Raw genomic sequence first — 24,603 nt, forward strand, 5'->3', positions numbered from 1 at the left:
GATTGTCATGGAACTTGACAACGTGACACTGAGGCAATGTATGTAGCCTTAAAAGGCCACATTGAAATTGCTTGATTTCGCTTGGGCGTACTCACGTTCTGAGCATTATTATTCTAAGACGACATGTACCTAACGGTAATGAAACTACAAACTGTACTGACGCAGCAGAAAGTGCAGAGATAATGTGGTCATGTAGTATACTTGAAATCTAAGATGGCCGCCGCACAAAATTATGATTTCAGCAACATAGATATCGTTTAGAAGGTGCTCGGGGGTGTATGAATTTAGGATAATATTTAAATCTATTATTTTTCGCTGCGTAAATTATCATTGCCACAATATGGATAAGTAAGTATATTTTCTAAGGGTGGCTGAGATCGATCTCAAAATGATTATCAATTTTTTATTTCACATGTATCAAACATACGGCACGAAAGACACTACACACGATTTCTGAAAAGAGCATTTATTAGAAGATGTCAAACTTGTAACCGAGTCGGTGGCAGACAATTTGAACACCTATTATAAAATATAAAATAATTTATGTACAACTACAACGCTTTTTATCAATTCAATTTAATACAGGAATTCTTCACTCAAATTTACTCTTTTTACATCTTAATAGTAATCACTATCTGTGAAACATGTGTTAAAGACGCATCATATTTTGTATCTCTTCCTATATTATTCAGTTATTGTGACGTGTTTGTTCTGTTTTCTTGTAATAATAAATAAATATATTATTTAGAAATTTTCATATTCATTGAGATCTTTATATATTTCACGCGCAACTTGATTTATGTATATTTTTAAGAGTTACCGTGGGATTGTGTAGTCATTGTTTGATAAACAGATTAATAATAATTAAAAAATAATTAACAAGTTAATAATAATTAATAATACATACTTAAATAATTACAATCATTATCTCTCATATAATGAACTATGTATTTGCGTATCGACTATAAGTTGATGTTAGGAATATATAATGAACTTTTAGCATACCTAAGTTTTAACGAAAGATTTGATGAATCCAAAAAGTTGTTATAAAAGTTAAATAGCAAACCAGACCGGCTATGGCGTCCCCATTTCCGACAGAATCTTACACTCTCTCTGTAAATTGTACGTAATTATTAAAGTTGATAGTTAAGTCAATCACTCAGTAAGTATGATAAGAAATTGTCGTTAATATACATACGATATAGTTGTCTCGTACTTGCAACATGTTTGTGCGTAGCTGTGTGTTATTTAATCGTGTTTATTTGTGGAACTACTCGAGGTAACGAAAATTTTATGTTTTAATTTAACTAAGTATACATCCCTACTCTGTGATTTAACCTATCAAAGAACATTTGTTGCTTCATTAATCATAATAAGCCGTGTAACAGCTATTTTAGTGCACAACGTATATTATTATAATAAATAAATGCTTGTAACGTAATTCTCAATTTCGTCACTAACCCATTTGTTTTCGAGCAGTTTCGGGAAGGGAAGATATAAAAAAATAAAAAGTTAAAGAACACTTTATTGATATTGTAAATGTATATTTATTGTAAGTTAAGATGTATTTATAAATATAAGTACTATATAGCTCTAGTAGCTTTGTAATTCTTATTTCAATAGTTGAATAAGATTCTTTTTATTTTACAACTTTAGTAAACTTACAGCTAGCATATTTTAATTACGAAACTGTTATAAAATATACCGATCGAATTGAGAACCTCCTGCTTTTTGAAGTCGGTTAAATACTTACAAGTTTTCACAAATTAATACATATAGTCGTTATATTTACATTAAATTAGATAATATTAAATATAATTAACATAGTTAGCAGTGGAATATACCCATTATCAAAGCATATATATACCTTTCAAGCCTCAAATAAGAATTTTCTGAAATTATAAAATAATAATAGAATATTATTTCTCTCGTTAAACTTTCAAGCCATGTCTACCAGCGACTTGAAGTTTGAAAATATTGCGATATGGTGGGCACATTATTCACGTGACAGTTAAATTTTTTTCAAAATCTATATCCAAGTTCCAAATGTATTCCAAACTATTTGGGCATTGTTTTGGGTGATAATGGATATTTACTTACGGCCGTTCCCAATATACTATCTACAGATAGAGATAAATTACTACCTTCGACTGTCAGTAATTAGCTGTCAATAATCTGAAGCTGTCCCAATATACCCGATAAGTCATTTTTATCGCCTTATATTGAGATGCGTGAATTACAATTTCCATACAAATTCTATCGCTGGTAAGCTATACGTTGTCCAATTGACAGACAACGTGTACGGATAAGGTGAGTTACCGTCGATAAGTTTATTGGGACAGAAAAGTCAACGATCGTTACGATTTTTATCTCAAGTAAGAGATAGAATGAATATTGGGAATGGCCGTTAGTAATTATTTATTGACTCCATTAGGTGATTCTTGAAAACAACGAGGGTAGCTGTGGATTTAGTCGCCGGAACACGATATTGTAATAAATGCTTTGGGATGTGGAAAATATTCTTTCCAGTTTTTGGTATTAGACTACTACTATTACTAAGCTTTTAGCTAGAAGGAACAGCTGAAACAAAACTGGACTACCAATAGATCAATTAGATATAAGACATTCGTATAGGTGACCTACCTGAATCCACTATGAACCTATAATTGCAGATCACTTGGGATCTCGATTTAGTAAAAGAACTTGAAACTATTTTGTAATATTTTGAATCTTGACTAATCTTAATTTCATGCATGACATATCTGTCCTTTTATTATCAATAATTGTGCGATATTTCGCCACCTGTTTTTTATTGCACTTAACTTTTCGTGAAACTGGATGAAAACTCTTGGTATTTGATATCTTACATCATTACTTAATAATAATTAACAGCACTAAAACCAGTCTAAATCCCTAAAATAATCTCTAAAAAAAGTGAATTTAATGGGTGTGGTAGTAACTAATCTAATGTCTGACTTAAAAATGTGTAAATATCTCTTAAAGTAAGTATATTTAAAGGTGCTTTCCTTTTTTCAGGTTGTCCCGAAAATTTTCAGGACAGCCTAGTTATCTGCACAACCCAGGATGCGAACCTCTTACCTACTCGAATATGGGTAAAGTATTAGAGGACACAGTTAATAAGTATCCCAATAGAGTAGCAATTAAATCTATTCACGAGGATTTGACAATTACATATGAGGAACTATTAAGTAAGGTGAGTCTAGGGACATTTCTTAGTAAAAAATATTATAATTAATATGCTTGCCAAAATTATACACCATTCCAAACAAGACAGGGCAGACAAGGCAAGACAACAATGTTATATCGCCGAAGCTATCCACCTTTTCGTGGGAAGATGTCTTTAAGAGTCTGGACTGGGAGGAACTGGGCATCAGTATCAGCAGCGAATTTATCAATCACCTTGAACTTGCAGATGATATCGTAATCATGGCTGAGACCATAGAAGACTTAATATAATACAGCTTTTCAAGGAGTAGGTCTCAAAATTAACATGGACAAGGCGAAGATCATGTCTAATGTCCATGTTGCAAATACCACAGTTTTTGAAGACGAAGATGAATGTGTCGTATGTCATAACTGGTAACGACGTATACGCCAGCGACGGACAGTCGATCACTAGATGGATTGATGATCTGGTCAAGATCACCGGAATAGGTTGGGTAAGGGCACAGGAGCGATCTTTGATGGAGGCCTTTATACAGCAGTAGACGTCTTTCGGCTGATATGATCATGATATAATAAAACGTTACCCTGAGAACCTTGATAAAGATATCAATATCTTTCCATAAGATACATAATAGCTTTAAGGGTCCCAGCCTACTCAGGCATTATCTATAAATAAATTTAAATGATTTATTAAAAAATGACTCTGTCGTAAATCCTACTACTCCACAGCTGAATATCTAAATGATGCGACAGCCTGGGACTAGATTATGATTATTTTATAGGAATAGAAATGACACTACAATATTGTATATTTCATTAAAAAAAGCGCAAAAAAAATACTGGAAGAGTTTCTTGCGCCGCTTCCTCTCTCTCAGAGCGCCATTTGTTTCCGAAGCGGTAGTTGCGTCTAGTATATTAGAAATGACATCAAAAAGAATTCTAAAGGAATGAATTATGAAAAAATTAAATGCCTTTTGAATCGTAGTTGAGTAGGCCGGCCATTATGATTTCAAAAATGATTCCAATCTCATTGTCTGCAACCCTAAGAACCTTGGAAACGGTATAAATATTGGTGAGAATATGAATTTGCGCGGCGACTACCCTGGAACAGTTTTATCCTCTCAAAGCGCAATGATTTAATTCCAAAGCGGTTTTAGTGCTTAAAGTTTGTCAAAAATGTTTAAACAAATTAATTAACTTGAAGTAAATAAAATCTTTTAATAATTTATAGAGTTGCGTTTGTTGATGATGCCTTGAACAGCACTGCGTGGCGAATGCTCAGTATTTTTTTTAAAGTAAGGGAGGAGACGAGCTGGACGTTCAGCTGTTATTAATTGATAGGCCCTTCCCATTACAATGCAGTGGTACGCAGGCTTCTAAAAAAACCCCAAAAATTCTGAGCGGCACTACAATTGCGCTCGTCACCTTAGCACATATTAAGATGTAAAGTCTCATTTGTCCAGTAATTTTACTAGCTACGGCCCCCTTCAGATCGAAACACAATAATGCTAACACATTACTGCTTCACAACAGAAATAGGCGCCGTTAATGGTACCCATAATCTAGCCGGTATCCTGTGCAAGGTTCCACTGGTAAATTCCGGCATTGATACCAAATCTTTGATTCACAAATATCGACACGTGTTTCGCAACTACAAGGCATCTTAAGGGGCTGCTGACTTGCCGAACCCTGAAGCGGAAGAAAACTAAAGATCATTTACCATTTATTACCAGCTTAAAACTTTTTAAATAGCACTAGATTTTCTAAATATAACGCCCCTGTTAACTAAATTTACTCTATTAATATATGTACCATTCAAAACCTCATAGGCATATAATAAATGCACAAAATTTATAATTTCTGTACAATATGCCGATAGTGTAAATGATGCGTACTTATCGTTGGACTTCCCGTCTAAGTCATCTTTTATCATTAATATTTATCATTATAATAATAAAAAGTTCTGCACATAATAAAAATATATAATCGGTGTCCTCTCGCCTCGTCACGTCACGCGTGCGACATAAGCACATCTCACCTATAACTATGTATGTAGTTACAAACCTACCTTGGCTGACACCGACTCCAAAAATAAAAATAATTGTTTATATAATTAGATTATATAAAAATAAGCAATATGTTTAACACTTTTTAGTGCATATATCTTTAGTTTGGAATAAATTTCTTGAATTCTGTTGATTTTTTGGTATTTTATTTTTATTTATAGTGAATCTGAAGTACTATCTTTAAAAATTTTGCAAATCAGTAATGAACGAAAGCGCATTGCAATTTGATTACTACAGACAGTAAGGAGTTCTGCGACAGATCGCACCCTAACTCTAAGTCGTAAAGGAGTTCGATTGATCATCAGGTGATCCAAATATCGGGATAGCATAATAAAGATTTGGCCTAGTATCGTTAATTTGCTCCTATGTATTGAAGAGTTCCGTTACTTTGTTATGTATCTTATTATCAAAACCTAACCAAACTCTCACCAAACTACCTTTGGAGTATATATATCCAATATAAAAAGAATTATCGAAATCAGTTGGCGCGATATTGAGTTATTCGTAAATTTGTTACGCACATACTTAGCAAATTAAAGACTTTTGGTTTTCTCATGGTTACCACTGTCAAATCTGCACCAAATTGTAACGGAACCACACGGGAAGCACCAGTTTAAAAAAACGAATCATCAAAATCGGTTCACCTAGTTCAAAGTTTTGAGGTAGCAAACATGAAAAAAAACATACCGACGAATTGAGAACCCTCTCCTTTTTTGTAGTCGGTTAAAAAAGAATCATCAAAATCGGTTCACCTATCCAAATAAATACTTGCAATTTTATATGTTCGTTTGTATAATTAACAAAAAATATGGAATATTACAGGCAGATTCTTTGGGTCATGCTCTTCGGAACAACGGATTTGAGAAGGGAGATCGCCTTGGACTTTGGAGTCACAATTGTTCCGGTTGGATTATATCAGCGATAGGTGCTGCTCGTGCGGGCCTTATATCTGTATGTATTTACTTAATAAAGTATCTACGACTTGAGTGATATTAAGGCTATATACTCGGGGCGCATTAACAAGCTGCTGGTACAGCCCTGTGTATTGATAGTCACCCGCCAAATAAACTATCTGGCATCTTTACTCGCTATTCGCTGGCGTTTCGGCTTACGGCCGTTTTCAATAACGTATCTCTAGTTAAGTATACATTGCTGTCACCGTTTAATGACAAGATCTTATTGGAACGAATTTCCTTACGGCAGGCTAGGAGGAGATAGGGATTTTGCTGCGGGAGCGAACTGAAAAAAATGTGATAGTAAAACCGTAAGAAAAAGTCCGTGGAATAAAACCGTTAAATGAGACGTGCGCAGGCGCGACAGTCGTATACACAAGCGAGTAGTGTATAATACCTTTCTCTTTCTAATGGACTTTATTATGTGAGTGCAAGAAATCTTAACAGGGTTGGTAATTATTTCTATTTCTATGTAATTTTATGTTGTCAAACAAAAATAAAGAGACGTATTTTGTTATTTTAATTGATAATTTGGATTACGATTTTTTTTTTATTTTACGTAATTCATTATTTCCTAAAATACTGAATTTCCTAAATACTTTCCTGTACTTAAATAAAAACTAATCTGCAAAATTTAAGAGAAAAATCGAGAAAACCTACATAAAATTGATCACGATTTTATTTTACAAATTGTGCGATTCTACATTAGCCGAAGGAACTTCGTTCCTACCTGGTGTCCCACGACACCACATCTTTTCTATAGTTATTCATAGTTATGTCCAGTATAGTGATACGGCCGTTTTCAATAATCTATCCTCACGGACTAATAAAAAAATAAGGACTCCGTGTCACCTTACATAACAGTGTAGCACCAAAACAAGCCGATTAACGTGTAAATACATAGCCCCACGCACACACTTACACTACTACAGGCCGATAGGCGGCCATTATGAGAATTGTAATCGTCTGTGACAGATCAGTTTGCGTCTCAATAAATTATTTTAAAAATGCCGTCGTGCGTTGTGAAAAAGTGTAAAAACGATACTATATAAGTATTTGTGACCATAAATGATTATTTAAGGGGGAAAAAATTGTGTAACTAGTATCCCCCGCAACCGCACACACACACACAAGCATAACGGTGCTTCACTTGCTAATATCACGGCGCGGAGTCCTTCTTTTTTTACTCGCCCGTGTCTATCCTTAGTTTAACTTAGTTGAGGTAGACAAATCTATCCTTTTATTGACAGATAGCATTGGACTATAACTATATTGGACATATCTATGGATAGATAAGATCTTGTCTTAAAACGGTGACAGCAATGTATCCGTAAGTTAAACTAAGGGTAGATAGGCTATTGAAAATGGCCGTTATTAGCTAGTGAAGGCTACCGAGTGTCAAAATGGATATAATAAAAAATACGTCTTAACCTTTAACATAAATAAACTACTATAAGTTGTATGTTTTTCCTATTGATAGGGTTTAAGTCGGTGTCTGTCCGCTTGGGTTTTTTGGTTCTAGACTAAGCTATCCCGCTCAAAGTCACGCGTGGCGAGTGTAGGTACCTGGTATTACATTTCGCTTGACACCGACTTCAAGCCTATTAATAGTAAGCACATTCAAATAATAGTATTTTTGTAATTTTAAAGGTACATGATTTGCATTAGAGGTGTATTAAATTAAAAAAACTAAAAATCTAATATTTACACAAATTATCTTACCCAAAACTAGATAATTATAGCCTGTACAATGGCTGGAAGACAAATATAATATATTGAATAATGAGTATGCATACATACTTTATACAGATGGTACCTATACTGACATGATAAACACACGCATTGTATAGATCGACCCAATAAAAGGTCCAATTCAAACCCACATCCACACACCCACTCACTCACACATACACACACACACACACACACACACACACACGCAATTAATTGTAAATTGAAAAGTTTGGTTTTTAATCATTTCTGTTTATTTCTATATTCTTTACTAAATAAAATGTATCTGCTAAGGAAGTTGCGAGATATTCCCAATACAAGTGTCCTAAGACAACTTACTGGGAAGTCTCAACCACTAAAAATGTATATGTAATCTTTGAAATAAACGAAATTTATTATTATTATATATTTTACTATAGGGATTCGAACCAGGGCTATATGGATTGTCTATTTCACAAAATTACCACATGCTCATTTAACATTTCAGGTTTTAATTAACCCTTCATATGAAATATCGGAACTGGGATATTGTATCAACAAAGCTGAACTGAAGGGACTCGTTTTTGGCAATAAAATAACCAGCAGGGATTATTATGGCATGCTGCAGCAGATGATACCAGAATTAAGTAACTCACAACCAGGAAAATTGGTTTCGAAAGATTTTCCAACTTTAACAACGTTAGTGGCTATCGGAAATGATGACTTAAAGTAAGTATTAAGTTAGATATATTGATATGTGTTATAATAATTATACTATACTAGTTGACCCATCAATTCGTATTGCGATATTACATATCAAAAAAAATCAATTATTAAAATTTTGATGCAACCGATTCTCAGACCTACCAAATATACCGTACTACAGTTATTGTATTCGATGGCCATCTTGCAACCCTATATCGATTTGGTGGATGGAACAGAATAATATAATAATCGTGCTACAAAAATAATTGTAGATCGTAGAAGGGTGAAAATTTAAATTTGTGTGTATTTTTCAATACTGAATCATAATAAAATAAAAATGTCAAAAAATAAAAAATAAAAATTGGGGTGGACCCATAACATTTAGGGGGATGAAAAATAGATAATAGCCGATTCTCAGCCCTACCGAATATGCATATTATAAAATTTGGTAAAAATCAGTAAAGATGTTTCGGAGGAGTAAGGTAACTAACATTGTGACACGAGAATTTTATATATAAGATAAGATTGAATGGTAAAGTTCAAATCGGTTTATTTTCGGGAATATAAGGACTAAACATAATTTCCTTTCTGTTTATAAAATAATTTTCAGATCGACTCTGTTGTTCTTGAGATAAACAAAAAACATATTTTTATGTTCTACCAAACACTAGATAGATCTTATATGATATTAGAAAATATTAAATTGCTGGCTTTTATTAATAATTCTTCTTACTCAATTATAATTACATTGACAAAAGACTTGCCGGAGTCTTGTTATTTTTTTAAAACAACCCAAAAGCCTTCCAGATATATTTTTTTTTTATAAGAGTGAGGGAAAGGGAAAAAGTTTTATGTGATGGGAAGTTGTAAGGCTGGTTGATTATATCATAGTCATCTTAATTGGGATTACGTTGATGTTGGAGTACGTTTGAAGATCTGTAAGTCATATCGGTTCGAAAAAACTGCAGCCGGTATTTGATTCCACAAAATGACTGTGCAAAGCAATCAGCAAGCAAGAAAAAAACTTACTGTAAACGCGGACGAGTAAAAAAAGAAGGACTCCGCGCCGTGATATTAGCAAGTGAAGCACCGTTATATTAGCAAGTGAAGCTCCGTTATATTAGCAAGTTATATAGCTAGTTATACAATTTTATCTCCCTTAAATAATCATGTATGGCCACAAATACTTATATAGTATCATTTTTACTCTTTTTCACAACGCACGACGGCATTTTTCAAATATTTTTTTTTTGGACGCAAACTGATCTGATTCTCATAATGGCCGCCTATCGGCCTGTGCGTGGGGCTATGTATTTACACGTTGATCGGCTTGTTTTGGTGCTACACTGTTATGTAAGGTGACACGGAGTCCTTATTTTTTTACTAGTCCGTGACTGTAAAACATTATTTCCATTTTTTTGTGTAATTTAAAACATATTTAAATATCGATTTTCTTTTAAATGGATTAACATGGTGTTTCGGAGAAAGGTGACTGATAAATAATTATCTCATTGAATTAATGTTGTATAAATTTAATAATTATAATTTACTAATTTTATATCTCAAATAAACAGGATTAATGTTATTTATCATCGTTTTGTATGCATTCAATTTATAGCGGGATATTCAAATTGAAGTCATTGGCAAATGAATACAGGAATAACAACAGGATATCGGAATACGTCAAAGAGATTAATCCTGGGGATGGCAGCATCATACATTTTACATCAGGGACTACTGGTGGGTAGAAAAGGTATTAAGTTTGGCTAATTTTACCGTCTGAAATCTGTTGATATCTGTTTTAAATGAGACCTTATCTCAATGAATAATGTGATATAAATTTACGAATAATAAATTAATCATTCACTTAATTCAATTGAAGCTTCACTGTAGTCCGTTATTAATATTCTATTAATTTATAATATTATGGTGAATACTGAAGTAGCGCCATCTATAAACTAAGGATTGTACTAGTTAAAATGAGGGTTGTGATTGAACTGTAAGCTAAAAGATAGTACTAATGTACTGAGCTATGACAAAGCTAGGTGATTTAAGTTTGTATATTTTACTGATAATCTGTATAGTTCAAGTGTTATATACAATCGATACCAGTCTAGCGAAACTCTCAAAGAAACGTGCAGTCATTGATAGATTGACAGATGACGGCTAATAAAATCTTGTAAAAAAACGGAGACAACCGAAATCTACTACGTTTTAGGCGTCTGTTCGCTTTCAAACTTAGGCGGATTATACTTCGTCGCTAATCGCCATACTGTAATTACTGGTATTTCAAACTTATCTCAAGTCATTGCACGTTTCATACTAAACTATATTACAATGGGTATGTTCCGATATGCACTGCAAGCACTTCACAGTGCTATCACTGTAGAAAAATTCGTTCCGTTATGGACTGGCAGTATACTACCGCAGTACCCTAGGGAAATATGACGTCATAAATCGCCGCTATATTCTACTGTGAGCACTGGCGTTTTCGAGGAGATCAGTCCAAACCACTCGAGTGCCTTACGTTTTATAAACAATACCTACAGTTTAATCCCAAATATTTTTAATTTGACAGTACTCCAACAACAGTTTTTTTTAATGAACTAGAAAACTATAATTTGAATGCTGCGTCAAAAAATGCGGCTGACAGTATACGGGATTGCGTTCCGTTTTAAATAGTAACCAGTATGACTAACTATAAAGGAACGGCTTCACAGTATACTAAATTGACGTCACACTGTACAGTGGTCGCAGTGCATATCGGAACACACCCAATATTTACGTAGGTAGTCCCATCTCTTATTACGTAGTGTTTACATCCTCTTTGATCGATACTACATGATCAAATGTGACAATTGTATCTTCAAGCTATCATCTTTTAAAAATGGAATAGAAGTTTCCAAAATCGTTTATATTATATTGTTTAATATTCATATTTTGTCCCTATTATTTTAAATTTAATGCCCAACCAAATAAAATTGTTTATCAAAATAATGCGTCACTCACTGCAAGCTGATTAAATATCAATTTACTAAATCCATGACTAAGATAAAGAGGATTAATGTCGTTTATAGTAATTTTAAAATGATAACTTAAATTCGTTTGTATTCGGTAGTGACTCCTAGGCAATAAATCTAATTATTAATCCCTACTAATATTACAAATGTGAATGTAAGTTTGTTTGTTACGCTTTTACGCAAGAGCTATCGAACCGATTTTGATGAAATTTGGTACAGCGATAGACTAGACCTTAGGAAAGGACATAGGCTACATTTTATCCCGGAAAAATTCCAGGGGGATTCACTAAAAATTGAAATTTACGTCGATGCACTATAACTATACCAATAGGAGGTTTAATTTGCCACAGCAATCTTCCTCGAAATAAGTTTCATATAATATGTTGAGAACGGGAGCGAAAATGGGAACCTGAACTGGAATAGGACATGAGATAATCTTCAATTCCAAACTTGCTTATTATTTTTAAAAACCCTTTATCTACGCGGACGAAGTCGTGGGCATAAGCTAGTATTTAATAATAGGTACTTCATACATTCCCTGAATGGTCTAGGTATTCTATACATTGCCTAGGTACTGTATTGAAAATCTTATTATAATACATAAATGAAATTTGAAAAACAAAATTTTATGAACGATGCGGGACTCAAACCCGTGACCTCCGGCGTTCCGTGACGGTGCTCTAACCAACTGAGCTAACCGTTCGTGTAACGTATCGTTCCAAAATCTTGTTTGTTTTGTTCAACTCAGGTTGTGGTTTCATCTACAGGATCTACTTTACGTGTAGTGGGTTCGAGTCCCGCATCGTTCATAAAATTTTGTTTTTCAAATTTTATTTGTGTATTAATCCTAGAAGTGAAGGTTATCACTTTTAAAAACATAACATATCTTATTATACGCCTTAACGGCAGCATTTATTATATTTGATGAATACATCTTGACCTCGTTTCTTGGATCACTTCGACCTCTTTCTTTAGTACTTATGCATAACATTTTCAATTTCAAAGATGTTTAAAAAGGAAAATAATTTAATTGAAACTCAATAAAAACACTTCAGATAAATATTATGCCACTTTTTGTTCGATTATTTAATCGATCTCCAAATTTTAGGTAAACCCAAAGCTGGTCTCGACTCTCATCTGGGCTTAGTAAATAATACCTACTTTTCTGGATTAAGAAGTAATTTTCGTGATTATCACCAGAAAATTTGCGTACAGGTACCAACTTCCATCTTTTTATTACATAGTATTAGGTTGTGGGTTCATATATAATATTATGCTATCATTACAAATAATAGTAGAATATGATACAAGGTAAGTTGATCATTATACACGAGGCTGTGGGTTGCAGCCAGAGTCGTAGGCGAGGGCGTAAATCAGCCGAGTGTCTAGTCAATAAGTTGCTCACGAGTTACACACTATTGGGCTACTTTGGGGGGCTACTTTGCACAGGACACCGGATAGATTATGGGTAACACAACGGCGCCTATTTCTGCCGTGAAGCGATCTAATGTGTGAACATTACTGTGTTTCGGTCTGAAGGGCGCCGTAGCTAATGAAATTACTGGGCAAATGAGACTTGACATCTATTATAACACTAGAAATAAGGGATTGCTTGTAACTAATTCTAGTAGGCTTCATAAGATACATAATAGCTTTAAGGGTAAATGTATACACTTCTACAATAAAGTCCCAGCCACTGTTCAGGCATTATCTATAAATAAATTTAAATGTTTTATAAAAAAAATGGCTCTGTCGTAAATCCTATTACTCCACTGCTGAATATCTAAATGATCGGACAGCCTGGGACTATATTGTGATTATTTTATAGCGACTGTACAATATTGTATATTTTTATTGAAAAGAGCGCAAAAAAAAGAATGCTGGGAGAGTTTCTTGCGCCGCTTCTTCTCTTTCAGAGCGCCATTTGTTTCCGAAGCGGTAGTAGTATCTAGTAGTATAAGAAATGACATCAAAAAGAATTCTAAAGGAATCAATTTTGAGAAAATAAATGCCTTTTATGCCTTTTTATATCTCAAGGTGACGAGAGAAATTGTAGTGCCGCTCAGAATTTTTAGGTTTTCAAGAATCCTCAGCGGCATTCCATTGTAATTGGCAGGTCGTATCAATTACCATCAGCTCAACGACCTGCTCGTCTCGTCCCTTATTTTCATAAAAAAAACATACGCCCTTTTTCAACAAACATGTTGCATAAATCTCAAAATTATAATATTACTGATGCATATATTTGATAGGTAACAAATTATTGTGGATTATAAATATTTGGCAATAATAAATGTTTTTTCGTCTTAATTAGGGACACATTTATTTATTCCAAAAATTATCAGCGGCATAAAACCTCTTTGTTGTAACAAAAAAAAAACTGTATTACCCGGTTAAATTGAAAGTACTCTGTTTACACTTATATAATTTTCAGTTAGACACTGACTTAACTTTGTAAAGATAATTCTATTATTCACTAGTGTGTTAAGTTGCACTTATGGTGAGGCTCACTTTACAAGCAATTGTGTTGAAAATGCAGTTATCTTATCGCGTGGATAGAAATAAATGAATTTTTCTTAATTTTAAGTGACTTCCCTATTTCTGGATTTAAATATATATATTTTATTTTTATCAAAATTCAGACGTTTAACTTAGTTGTTATACGCGTAAGAGACACAATCACCAGAACCGCCGGTTCAAATTCAGCGACGTCCATAATAATATTAGTACAAATTAAATTTGTATATTGAATTGTTATCCGATAACATGTTTGGATGTTTAAATAACATAATAAATATAATGTCACTTGTTATTGCCCAAGAACTAGGTGGCATCACTGACAGGTCTCAACTCTCTAGTAGACACCCTTTGCTATGTCCTATAGCGTGTGGGCTTTGTGGTGATCAGGGGGGTTCAACTTCCCTACATTGGCACATAATAAAAATTTGCATTAAAAGTGCTGCCATCTATTCTATTAGGTACGCTGCAAATTCATCACGATGGCGATCATTTTACATACATGATAGATGGAGCTAGTGATAGTAATAAACTTACTTAAGTTACTGATTAAAACAAGACTTGACTATCGTGTGGTAATCAAAGAAATTCAAAACACTATTAAAAACACAGAACACATTTTCTCTAACGAGGTTAAGAATTTCCATCCACAAATAATAATAATGTAATATTTCGATGTGCGGGTACGGGCGTAAAATATTTTTACTAAAAATAACACATCGCCATCTCTTAGCCTGGGTACAATGATGTTACATAATAAAAACGTCAGTGGCACATCTATCTCTTGTACATAGCGTATATCTATGGTGGTGATCGCAAGCCGGCAGTTAATTTTTTTCGCATCACACGAACTAATGGCAGTCAGGATTCCAAGTTACTCTGTGACATATATGTTGGCGCTTTTAGCGTTCGGGCGTGTTGTAGCTTCTGGATATTTCTTGCGCTAAAACCATAAATAATTGCGCAAGAGGCGTAATTAATTATGGTACTACCCTGTAATTAATATTTTGTAGTGAAATATACAAAGACAATACAAGACGTCCACTACTGGACAAAGGTCGCCCCCAATAATCTCCACGATGATCGGTCTTGCGCTGCCCTCATCCAACCTTTTTCCGCGATCCTGACCAGATCATCCGTCCATCTTGTGGGGGGCCTTCCAACATTGCTTCTTCCAGTACGTGGTCGCCATTCGAAGACTTTACTGATCCAACGGCCATCTGTCCGTCGTGCTAAGTGACCTGCCCAATGCCACCTCAGTTTCTCAAGCACTTGGGCTATGTCAGTGACTTTGGTTCTCCTAAGGATCTTCTTATTTCTGATTCGATATCGCAGGGAAACTCCGAGCATAGCCCTCTCTATTGCTCTCTAGTTAGCGTTTTCAGTTTTCGAATTCGTGCGTGCGAATCTTGTGATTCCTCTCGCATTACAAGAGAGAGGACTGCGCTGATAAAAAAAAACTGTCTCATATAGTCTTCTCATTTTAAATATAATAATATATTGAAAATATTTGCAACCTCAAATTATAATTATTATTAAAATTAGTATAATCAGTTAGTAGGTATTAAAATTTACACAATTAACTATTCCGTTTTTTTGCTGTAGTTGCGACTTTAAAACTATGTAGGTACTTTGTAAATAAATAGTTTACCATTCAACAGATATCGAGACAATTGACTCGGAATATTTATTGATGGAACCTACTATTAGGTGGCTTAACCTGTTTCATTTGAATGCGCTGGCTTATCTAGAAGATTCTGGAACAAATTTTGTATAGCTAAGAGAATTCCTTGTAATTAAAACTCATTTATATGATTTACCTTTACTTTCGGTTCGTTGGTTACGTTTAAATTAGCATGAATTTTATTATATGTTTTATTATTGAAGTTATATTTCTTTAGGAGAGTTATGAAAAAAATATGAGAGTGAAATTTTAAGATGCGCGCATCACTGTAACACAGTGAAGTAGTTGTAGTAGTAACAGAGTGAAGTTGGTTCCTTAAATTTTCTGACGTTTGCAACATTTGTTATTTTTTTTTGGTTTCTTCGTCCATTATTACGATAGGCAAAGGGTTCAATCCCGTACAGCCGTATTCGTCATTTAATAATTAATTGTCAAAGCGATCGTTGCAAGATTTTAACAATATTGTTCTTTCTACAAACGTAGAATAGCACGAGGTATAAATAATTTTAAGGATGTTTGCTTTGTTAGGCCAAAGAAGTATAACTTCTTGCGTGCATACATAAGTATACACACTTTTATGTATGTTAACTATGTAAAATGTTTATAGGTGCCCATGTTTCACGCTTTGGGGTCAGTTGTTACAGTGATGGGAGGTCTGCGACACGGTTGTACATTGATACTAGCATCTCCAGTGTACAGTGTTCAAGCCAACATTAACGCTTTATGTAGCGAACGGTAAGTTGGAATCATTATTCTCGTTTTTTTTATGGAATAGGAGGACAACGAGCGTACGGGTCACCTGTTGTTAAGTGATCACCGCCGCCCACAATCTCTTGCAACACCACAGGAATCACAGGAGCGTTGCCGGCCTTTAAGGAAGGTGTACGCGCTTTTTTTGAAGGTACCCATGTCGTATCGTCCCGGAAACACCGCACAAGGAAGCTCATTCGACAGCTTTGTAGTACGAAGAAAGCTCCACTGAAAACCGCACTGTGGTGGACCGCCACACATCCAGTTGGTGGGGATGATATCCTAACTTGTGGCGTGTCGTGCGAAGGTGGAATCGCTTGCCATACTATGGTTGATACCTTTCTTGTCTTGCAGTGAATATTTTTTTCTTTTCTAAATAAGGAAAAAGTCACTATATTTAAATACAAGAAAAATGCAGCAGTCTGGACCTATTCTAGAAATGGTTGCTCAATTGGGAGCACCTACATTGCATTGCAGATTACTCCAATCTACTGAGGAGACGGCTCAGTTTTTAGAATGGATCCCGACTCCTACAAGTAAAGCGCAAAAAAAACATAATCCTGGGAGAGTTTATTGCGCTGCTTCTTCTCTCTCAGAGCGCCACTTGTTTCCTAAGCGGTAGTAGTGTCTAGTATATAAGAAATGACAACAAAAAGAATTCAAAAGGAATCCATTTTGAGAAAATAAATGACTTTTACAGTAACTAGTATTAAAAAATAAAAAAAACCTCCTGTTCTATAATTTACCTACCCCTATTATTCGAGTGCCACTTTGCACTAAGCTTCTTAAGGCGACACTAAATGCCAGCGACCTTGAGCGATATGAGATCACGGCTGCCGGCCCGCCATCTATGTAACAAAGCCAATATTTTCAAAATTCTTGAGTGGAAAACAGTTTATATGCTTACAATCCTCGTTATTCACTACTAATCTGAATAAATGAACCTACACAAAAAAGTACAAGCTATAAGAATAACTTTTCTGAGAGAAGGAAGTACCAAAAAAATGCGTCACGCCATGCCAAAAAACTTGTTTGACTTCAAAGAAAGGTGGTAGTTCAAAAAGGCTCGGCAGTTTTCACTATAACCAACAACAAGCATTAGCAACCTACAAATAAGACTTAAGGATATGTGTAACAGGATTAAGTAGTGTTTATAGCTCTAAATGCTATACTTTCACTACAAAACTTGTCTAAGAACACCATGTTTGCGTGTTTTCTGCTTACTCTTCGCCTTAAAGATCTACCTATAAGGTGTAATTGGTATTTTTGTATGGATTTGACGCGTATAAGCATCGCCTTAGCAACTTTCACGAATCTTCCTTACTGATTATTCTTACGACTTTCTTGTTTAAGGGTTTTTTTAATTACAAAATTATATAGAAATGCCGTCAGGTTTCTTAAACTACCATTTTTTTAGTTTAGTTTTATTATATATGAGTTTGATTGTTAGCCAGTTAAACTGCTACCGCCTTTACCGCCTGGAGGAACTCCCAGCTTATGCTATATTCTGGTTCAAAATTTATGCCTTATATTATGATATACTAGCTTTTACCCTAGACTTTGTCCGCGTGCAGTTTTGGGCAGCTTTTATATTTCTTAATATACTCACTTTGCAAATAATACACATAGAAACTGCTGTGGTTAATACATTTTTAGAAGCTGCAAATTAGGTATAGAACTTTCATCACCACACAGGTCACGCCTTTTAAAAACGCTAGAACAAATAATTATTTATTTTTTATCAAGTGCTTACATACAAATTTTCAAGGCGTTGTCTTCGATAATCACGAACTCCACTCCAATTTCAACCCCGCCAAGCCTTTTAATCGCGATAAAAGTTAGCCTATGTCCTTTCCCAAGCTCTTCTCTATCTCTGTACAAAATTTCATCAAAACCGCCTATATGGTTTCGGCTTGAAAGAGTAACAAACAAACTTACATTCACATTTATAATATTAGTAGTTTATACATGTATATATACTAGTAGTTGCCCGATGCATTCGCAACTTAAGGTTTTATCTCAATAAAATGTTTAAATAGGGATAATAGAGAGAGTTGTCACACTGAAACAAGCAGGGCAAGCCTGTCAGTTATTAAGTTGGCATAACGACATTCCATTCTGCACGGACGCACGCCCAGAAAGGGAAGATATTAGTAGGATTTAGTAGGTGCCAACGATTGTACAACCATACTAACGAAAACCATATCACTCCTTTTGGGGAGTCGGGTAAAAAAGATCTTATGACATTTTGTATCCCACAGTAAGACTAAGGATAATTTAAATTTACTAGATTAAAGAAGTAACGAGTCCTACAACTAACAAATTAAATAATTATAATTATAGATGTACAGCAGTAACTGGTACTCCAACTATGTACGTGGACATATTATCACAAATACGGGATAAAGGAATATTACCGATCAAGTTGCAAATGGCGATGGCAGCCGGTGCACCCTGCAGTCCACAACTCATTCGTCAGATGCAAAAACAAATGAATACAGCATCAGTTAGCGTAAGAGTTTCTTTTGTTCCTTTGAAAGGAAGAAAAACCATTTATTCTGCAATTTTAACCTAGTATAGAAGTAGGTTTATTAATAATTTATATTAAATTGCAGAAATCGAATTCACCTCAGCATAATACTGATCATACCCATAGCTGATAGGATCAGCGCTGGTCCGGAGAACCGCAGGTGGTCTAGCGTTTATGGTCTTATCAAAAATCCATTCATAATAGATATACGCTGCCCATTCTTGCCTTTTATCATAATTTATACATTTTGGCCTTATCTTAATAATCAATTATGTGGACATAAGGCATAAGAGCAGCAGAATTCTACTACCGGACATTACGTCAAAATGCTAAATTCCCACTGCATCATATTAACGTTTTGCAAGTAATTTCTTTCTTTGGACTGCCGCTTTGTGGAATTAATTACTGGCTGCTGTTTTGAAACAGTCGCAACGTTCGAACTGCGAAAAGTCGCAGTCTGTAACGTTCCATGTTTATAAACTTGCATTATCATGGAGCAATAGAGATCTAATATAATTCTGAGTATGCTAACAAACCATGTCTCTAATTCTTTGTTAGTTTTATGTGGAACAGCTTCAACCAATGGATTCAATTTATAATCATTTACTTTGGTGGCCGGTTTTCCTCAGGGTTCCTTCTTCCAGCCAAAATTTTCTCTTGGGAATTGATTAAACGAAAAACGCACGGTACTGTCAGTAGCCGTATCTTCTTTAAACACAGCACTGATATTGCCAGCTGTGTCTGCTGCGTTAGCTACATTCGTATTAAAAAAGTTATCATAACTTTCAATGATCTTAGGTTAAACAATCCAATATTGTACATCTTTTAAATCTAGAATATTCTAGCCGTCATGTGAAAAAATTTTGAGGTTTTACTCTTATACAAATTAATCAGAATGCCAACATCCATTTCATACGTAAAGCCCCTATTATTACAGAACTCTTAAATTAATGATCATGATGGTGCAAACCAGTTGGTTATTTTATCAAATATATAACGTGAAATAGTATCCATTTTAGAAATTGTGTTTTTGTTTTCAGTCTCTGTATGGCATGACTGAAACGACAGCTAGCAACTTCCAGTCCCTACCAGATGACAGTGTCGATAAGGTAGCTGAACATGTGGGCTATATTCAAGATCATGTAGAAGCTAAGGTAAGAATTGCTCAAATTACTAAAGTGTAGTTTGAAAATGTTATGAGCGTTATAGTAGTATTTTATTGTTATAGCGTTATAGAGATTTATATGTGACTGTACATAAGGAAGGGCATTGAACACGAGTGTGGTTTTAACATAACATAAAAACAATAACATCACACGAGTATATACAGTGTATTTTTATCTACATACAATATATTTTTTCTACCCACATGATGCCTCCATGATGCATTCGAGGAGCCGCATATTATGACCATCATAAATTTGAAATCTGAAAGCCCACTGCATGTCTTATGACCTTTATTATTTTTGCAGGTAGTCCTCTTTAGGTACTATGTGTACTACCTGTACTATGTCTTGAGCTTCAGCAACATATAGTTTTTCTCAAAACCCCTTCCATGTTTTTATGGATTTTTGTACGTTTGCCCTCTCTTATATAAAAAATCATTATGTTATTTTTTTATGACAATAAGGGATAAGACGAACAGATAATGGTAATTAATACGCCTTGTCCATTACAATTCAGTGCCGCTCAGGATTCTTGTAAGATCCACAAGTTCTGAGTAGCACTATAATCGCACTCGTCTTCTTAAGACATAAGATGTTAAATCTCTTTCTCTTTCACTAGCTGCGGCGCTCTTCTGTCCGAAATGCAGTATATCTTTCACATTATTGCTTCACGGTAGAAATAGGCGCCGTTGTGATACCCATAATATAGCCGACATCCTGTGCAAAAGAGCCTATGTCTTATAAATTTAACTATTAATCTGAATCGCTTGAAATTATCAAATTACTTAAAAAAAAAGGCATATAAAATAATAGTGATTAAAAATGTATGAGATTTTTTTTGTATGGTGGTGTTATATTTTAGGTTGTAGATGAGAATGGCAAAACAGTACCATTTGGCGAGAGTGGCGAACTGATGATCCGCGGGTATGTGAATATGATTTCATATTGGAATGACCCAGAAAAAACCAAAGAGACTATAAATGAAGAAGGATGGCTGCATACTGGGTAAATAAAATCATAATTTTCGTTTGTTATATTAGCTAATAAATTAGTCATAAAATAATATTACCTAATATATATAAAATCATAACTACATACTAGTCTATTGGGAGTCGTCAAGCTTAAGATTAAGAAAAATGTATTCAATTCCACACACGTAAAATTACAATCAAATCAAAATAATTAAAATATTGCTAATCCTAACTTAACAAAATATGCTGTGTTGCAAAAGAAAAGTCCGATGCTCAGCCTGTGATGTAAATCAGTACTGGCTTCGGCGCTAATGTAGATTAAATCAATTACAAACCTGCCATCTTTTATATAAAATTAATGTTGTTTACACGTACTGTAATTTGTATAATGAAAACAAAAACACAAAAAGTATTAAATCCCAAAATTATGCATCCAATATAGTATAATTTAGTATCAGCTTATTTGTTATTATGAAATATTTAAAACGCTTTTAAATTTGAGCACGATTCATATATTGAAGCTTACAAACTATTTTTATATGAGTATATATTATTACTTAGCTTAAAGATATAGAGTCCTTTGAGTTGCCTGTATGTTCTTCTCACAAGCTCCACTTTTTCCGAACATATTATGGAAACTAAAAAAAATATTTATATTGACGATTCAAAACCTGATGTTAAGCTTATTTGAATAAAGATATATTCATATAAACATACATAAATAAAACAAATCTTATAACTATATTTACAATACTACGACTACATAAAATTAAAACTATCATTACGTGGAAGCGTACCAAGAATACTGGCAGCATTACCGCGTTGGATAGCAAGGCTGATCCGTTGACCGAAATAGCTGCCAGCGCTTGGGTTTCCAGTAGCCTTATTGAGGCGCGAAGATAGTATTTTGAACATTCTCCGCGCCTCTAGGCCCCACGGGCCCCTGTGTCTCGACACCAAACGGCACAAAGATGTATGACTCACTGAGACCAACATATTTGCGACGCTTGCTGTCTTCGGCAGTCGAAGCAGCAGACCCAGCACCAACTGACGTAACTTTGAATAAAGTTTATTTAACTTTGACTTTGCCTAACAAAACAGGACCACACCTCAATCCAGTATGCCAACCTCTCCAAATGCAGCAAAAGGCTAAAAAGCGAGGCCATGTTAAGGGCACGCTGCTTTAGATTAATCAGTGCACTTACAATCCCCTAGGGGGGCCACAGGCCCATGGACCCATCAAACTAAAACTAAAAAATTAATTATAATTGTAAGATAAATTATTATTCATCAACATCAACGTTTACTAATTGTTATTTATTCCTGCAAGCTTAGAGCATACTTAACTTAACGGCTAGGTTGGCCTCACCACTCCCCATCACGTGGGCCTGTTGCCTGTTTGCTCCCTCTTAAATAAAAAAATATAATATGTAATCTAAAATTTAGTGTTTCTTTTTCTAGCGATAAATTTAAGTTATCCCCTGACGGCTATGGTACTATTGTTGGAAGAATTAAAGAAATAATAGTTCGAGGTGGTGAAAACATTGCACCAAAAGAAATCGAAGATCTTTTGAATACTCACCCTGATATTGTTGAAAGCCAGGTAAAACTCTTTTATAGTGTTGTAAGATGTTAAGATTAAATAGTTTATTTGGAAGACAGTATCGGCTTTACAAATAAAATTGAATAAAACTGAGAATAAACCAAGAAAATGCAAAAAGTTGACTATATCGGTGAAAACTGTCAATGCAATGATAATTCTGAAGTTTTCCGAATGTCAGGCAGCCTTGCAAATAAACGCGGGAAACATTATAAGCCAATCATAGTATCTCTATGCTTGCGTCGTGTGCTGCTTGACACGATGCTACTTCATAAAATAGTTAATAATCGAACGGATACTTCATTATTACCAAAAATAAATTTCAATTGTAAAATCCCTAAACGTACAGTACTTTGTACCAACAACATATTCAAAGATAATCCTAGCCGTACTAAGCTATCATATCACTCCTGCATCAATCGTATTTGTCGCCAATTTAATACAGTTTCTCAAAATAATCAGCAACTCAATTTATTTAATTCCACATCAACCTGCTTTCGTAATAATGTCATTGACTCCCTGCGTAAGGGAGCTAATTTGTAGAAATTACTATTATTTTTGTTACACTACTTTAAATAATCTGTATGTCTCTAAATCTTTTGTATATGCCAGTTATTGATATTTTTGCTATGTGTCTTTTCGTTTTAAGTCTCCTTGTTGATATTTTTACATTTGTGCATAAATATTGTTGGTTTGTCGAATAAAGTAAAATAAAAAAAATAAAAAAATAGTCAAAATGTCTATTTGTAAACATTTTGCATATTCTTGCTTTATTCACAGTTACAAATTTATACCAAGCTTATTTGTAAGGCCGTATGTGTTTATCAGTGGATGAGAGAAAATAATTTACTAACGGCCGTTCCCAATATTCAGTCTATCCCTTACTTAACTTACTTTTCTGTCCCAATAAACTTATCGACGGTAACTCACTTTATCCGTGTACGCTGTCTGTCAATGGGACGACGTAAGGCTTACCAGCGATATAAAGTTTGTATGGAAATTGCAATTCACGCGTCCCAATATAAGGCTATAAGAATGACTTATCGGGTACATTGGGACAGCTTCAGATTATTGACAGCTAATTACTGACAGTAGAAGGTAGTAATTTATCTCTATCTGTAGATAGTATCTTGAAAAGTTGTTATTGAAATTTCTAGCGACCTTTATATATTATCAATTATTGTTAAAGTTGCTTTTGTGTATGTTAATATACTTATTTTTATAATGGTTGACAATCTCAACAATTTTAATGTTTTTTTTTAAGGTCATTGGTGTTGCAGATGAAAGATTAGGAGAAGAACTATGTGCTGTTTTAAGGATCAGAGAAGGCGCTAAACTGGGTCTTGATGAAATTAAATCATTCTGTTCAGGCAAAATGGCTAAATTTAAGATACCAAGAATAATGAGAATAGTCGATAGCTTTCCGAAAACAGCATCAGGAAAAATTCAAAAATTTAGGCTGAAAGAAATGATGGAATCGGGAAAATTATAAAAATCCAAAATTTTGAGCTTATTGTTTTATTTTTGATCATTCGACGATCTCACTATCTAACCATCACATAACTTTTTACGGTAGAAGAACTGAGTTGCAAGACTTGGTTTATTGAAGTTAAAAAAATCTTTTGCGGCGTTGAGCACTTCTTATGATGGGAATGAAGTGTTAAACTCGCGCCAGGACACGTGACCTGATCGAAAGTTCGTAAGCCTGAGTAAGAGAGTCGTTGAAATTTTGGATGAAAGTTCAT

At 34.4% G+C, this 24,603-nt stretch overlaps 1 protein-coding gene across 4 annotated transcripts; it reads left to right on the forward strand.

Moving 5' to 3' along the window:
• The first annotated feature begins 1,160 nt into the window (after positions 1-1,160).
• On the forward strand, positions 1,161-24,383 carry LOC126971594 (medium-chain acyl-CoA ligase ACSF2, mitochondrial). Of its 4 annotated transcripts, XM_050817920.1 has the most exons (12): positions 1,161-1,279; positions 3,037-3,214; positions 6,075-6,203; positions 8,424-8,644; positions 10,239-10,360; positions 12,749-12,855; positions 16,449-16,576; positions 18,935-19,103; positions 20,162-20,275; positions 21,150-21,292; positions 22,720-22,861; positions 24,123-24,383. In XM_050817920.1, exons 1-12 carry the CDS (start codon positions 1,224-1,226, stop codon positions 24,348-24,350), a joined length of 1,737 nt encoding a protein of 578 aa, XP_050673877.1. In that variant the 5' UTR covers positions 1,161-1,223; the 3' UTR covers positions 24,351-24,383. The 4 variants fall into 4 exon arrangements, with proteins under 4 accessions (XP_050673877.1, XP_050673878.1, XP_050673879.1 ...); XM_050817921.1 differs by lacking the exon at positions 6,075-6,203 and having other exon boundaries at positions 24,123-24,382; XM_050817922.1 differs by lacking the exons at positions 1,161-1,279; positions 3,037-3,214; positions 6,075-6,203; positions 8,424-8,644 and having other exon boundaries at positions 10,247-10,373; positions 24,123-24,379.
• The last annotated feature ends 220 nt before the right edge of the window (positions 24,384-24,603 follow it).

Source organism: Leptidea sinapis, chromosome 24, assembly GCF_905404315.1.
Source record: "Leptidea sinapis chromosome 24, ilLepSina1.1, whole genome shotgun sequence".
Classification (NCBI taxonomy): Eukaryota; Metazoa; Arthropoda; class Insecta; order Lepidoptera; family Pieridae; genus Leptidea; species Leptidea sinapis.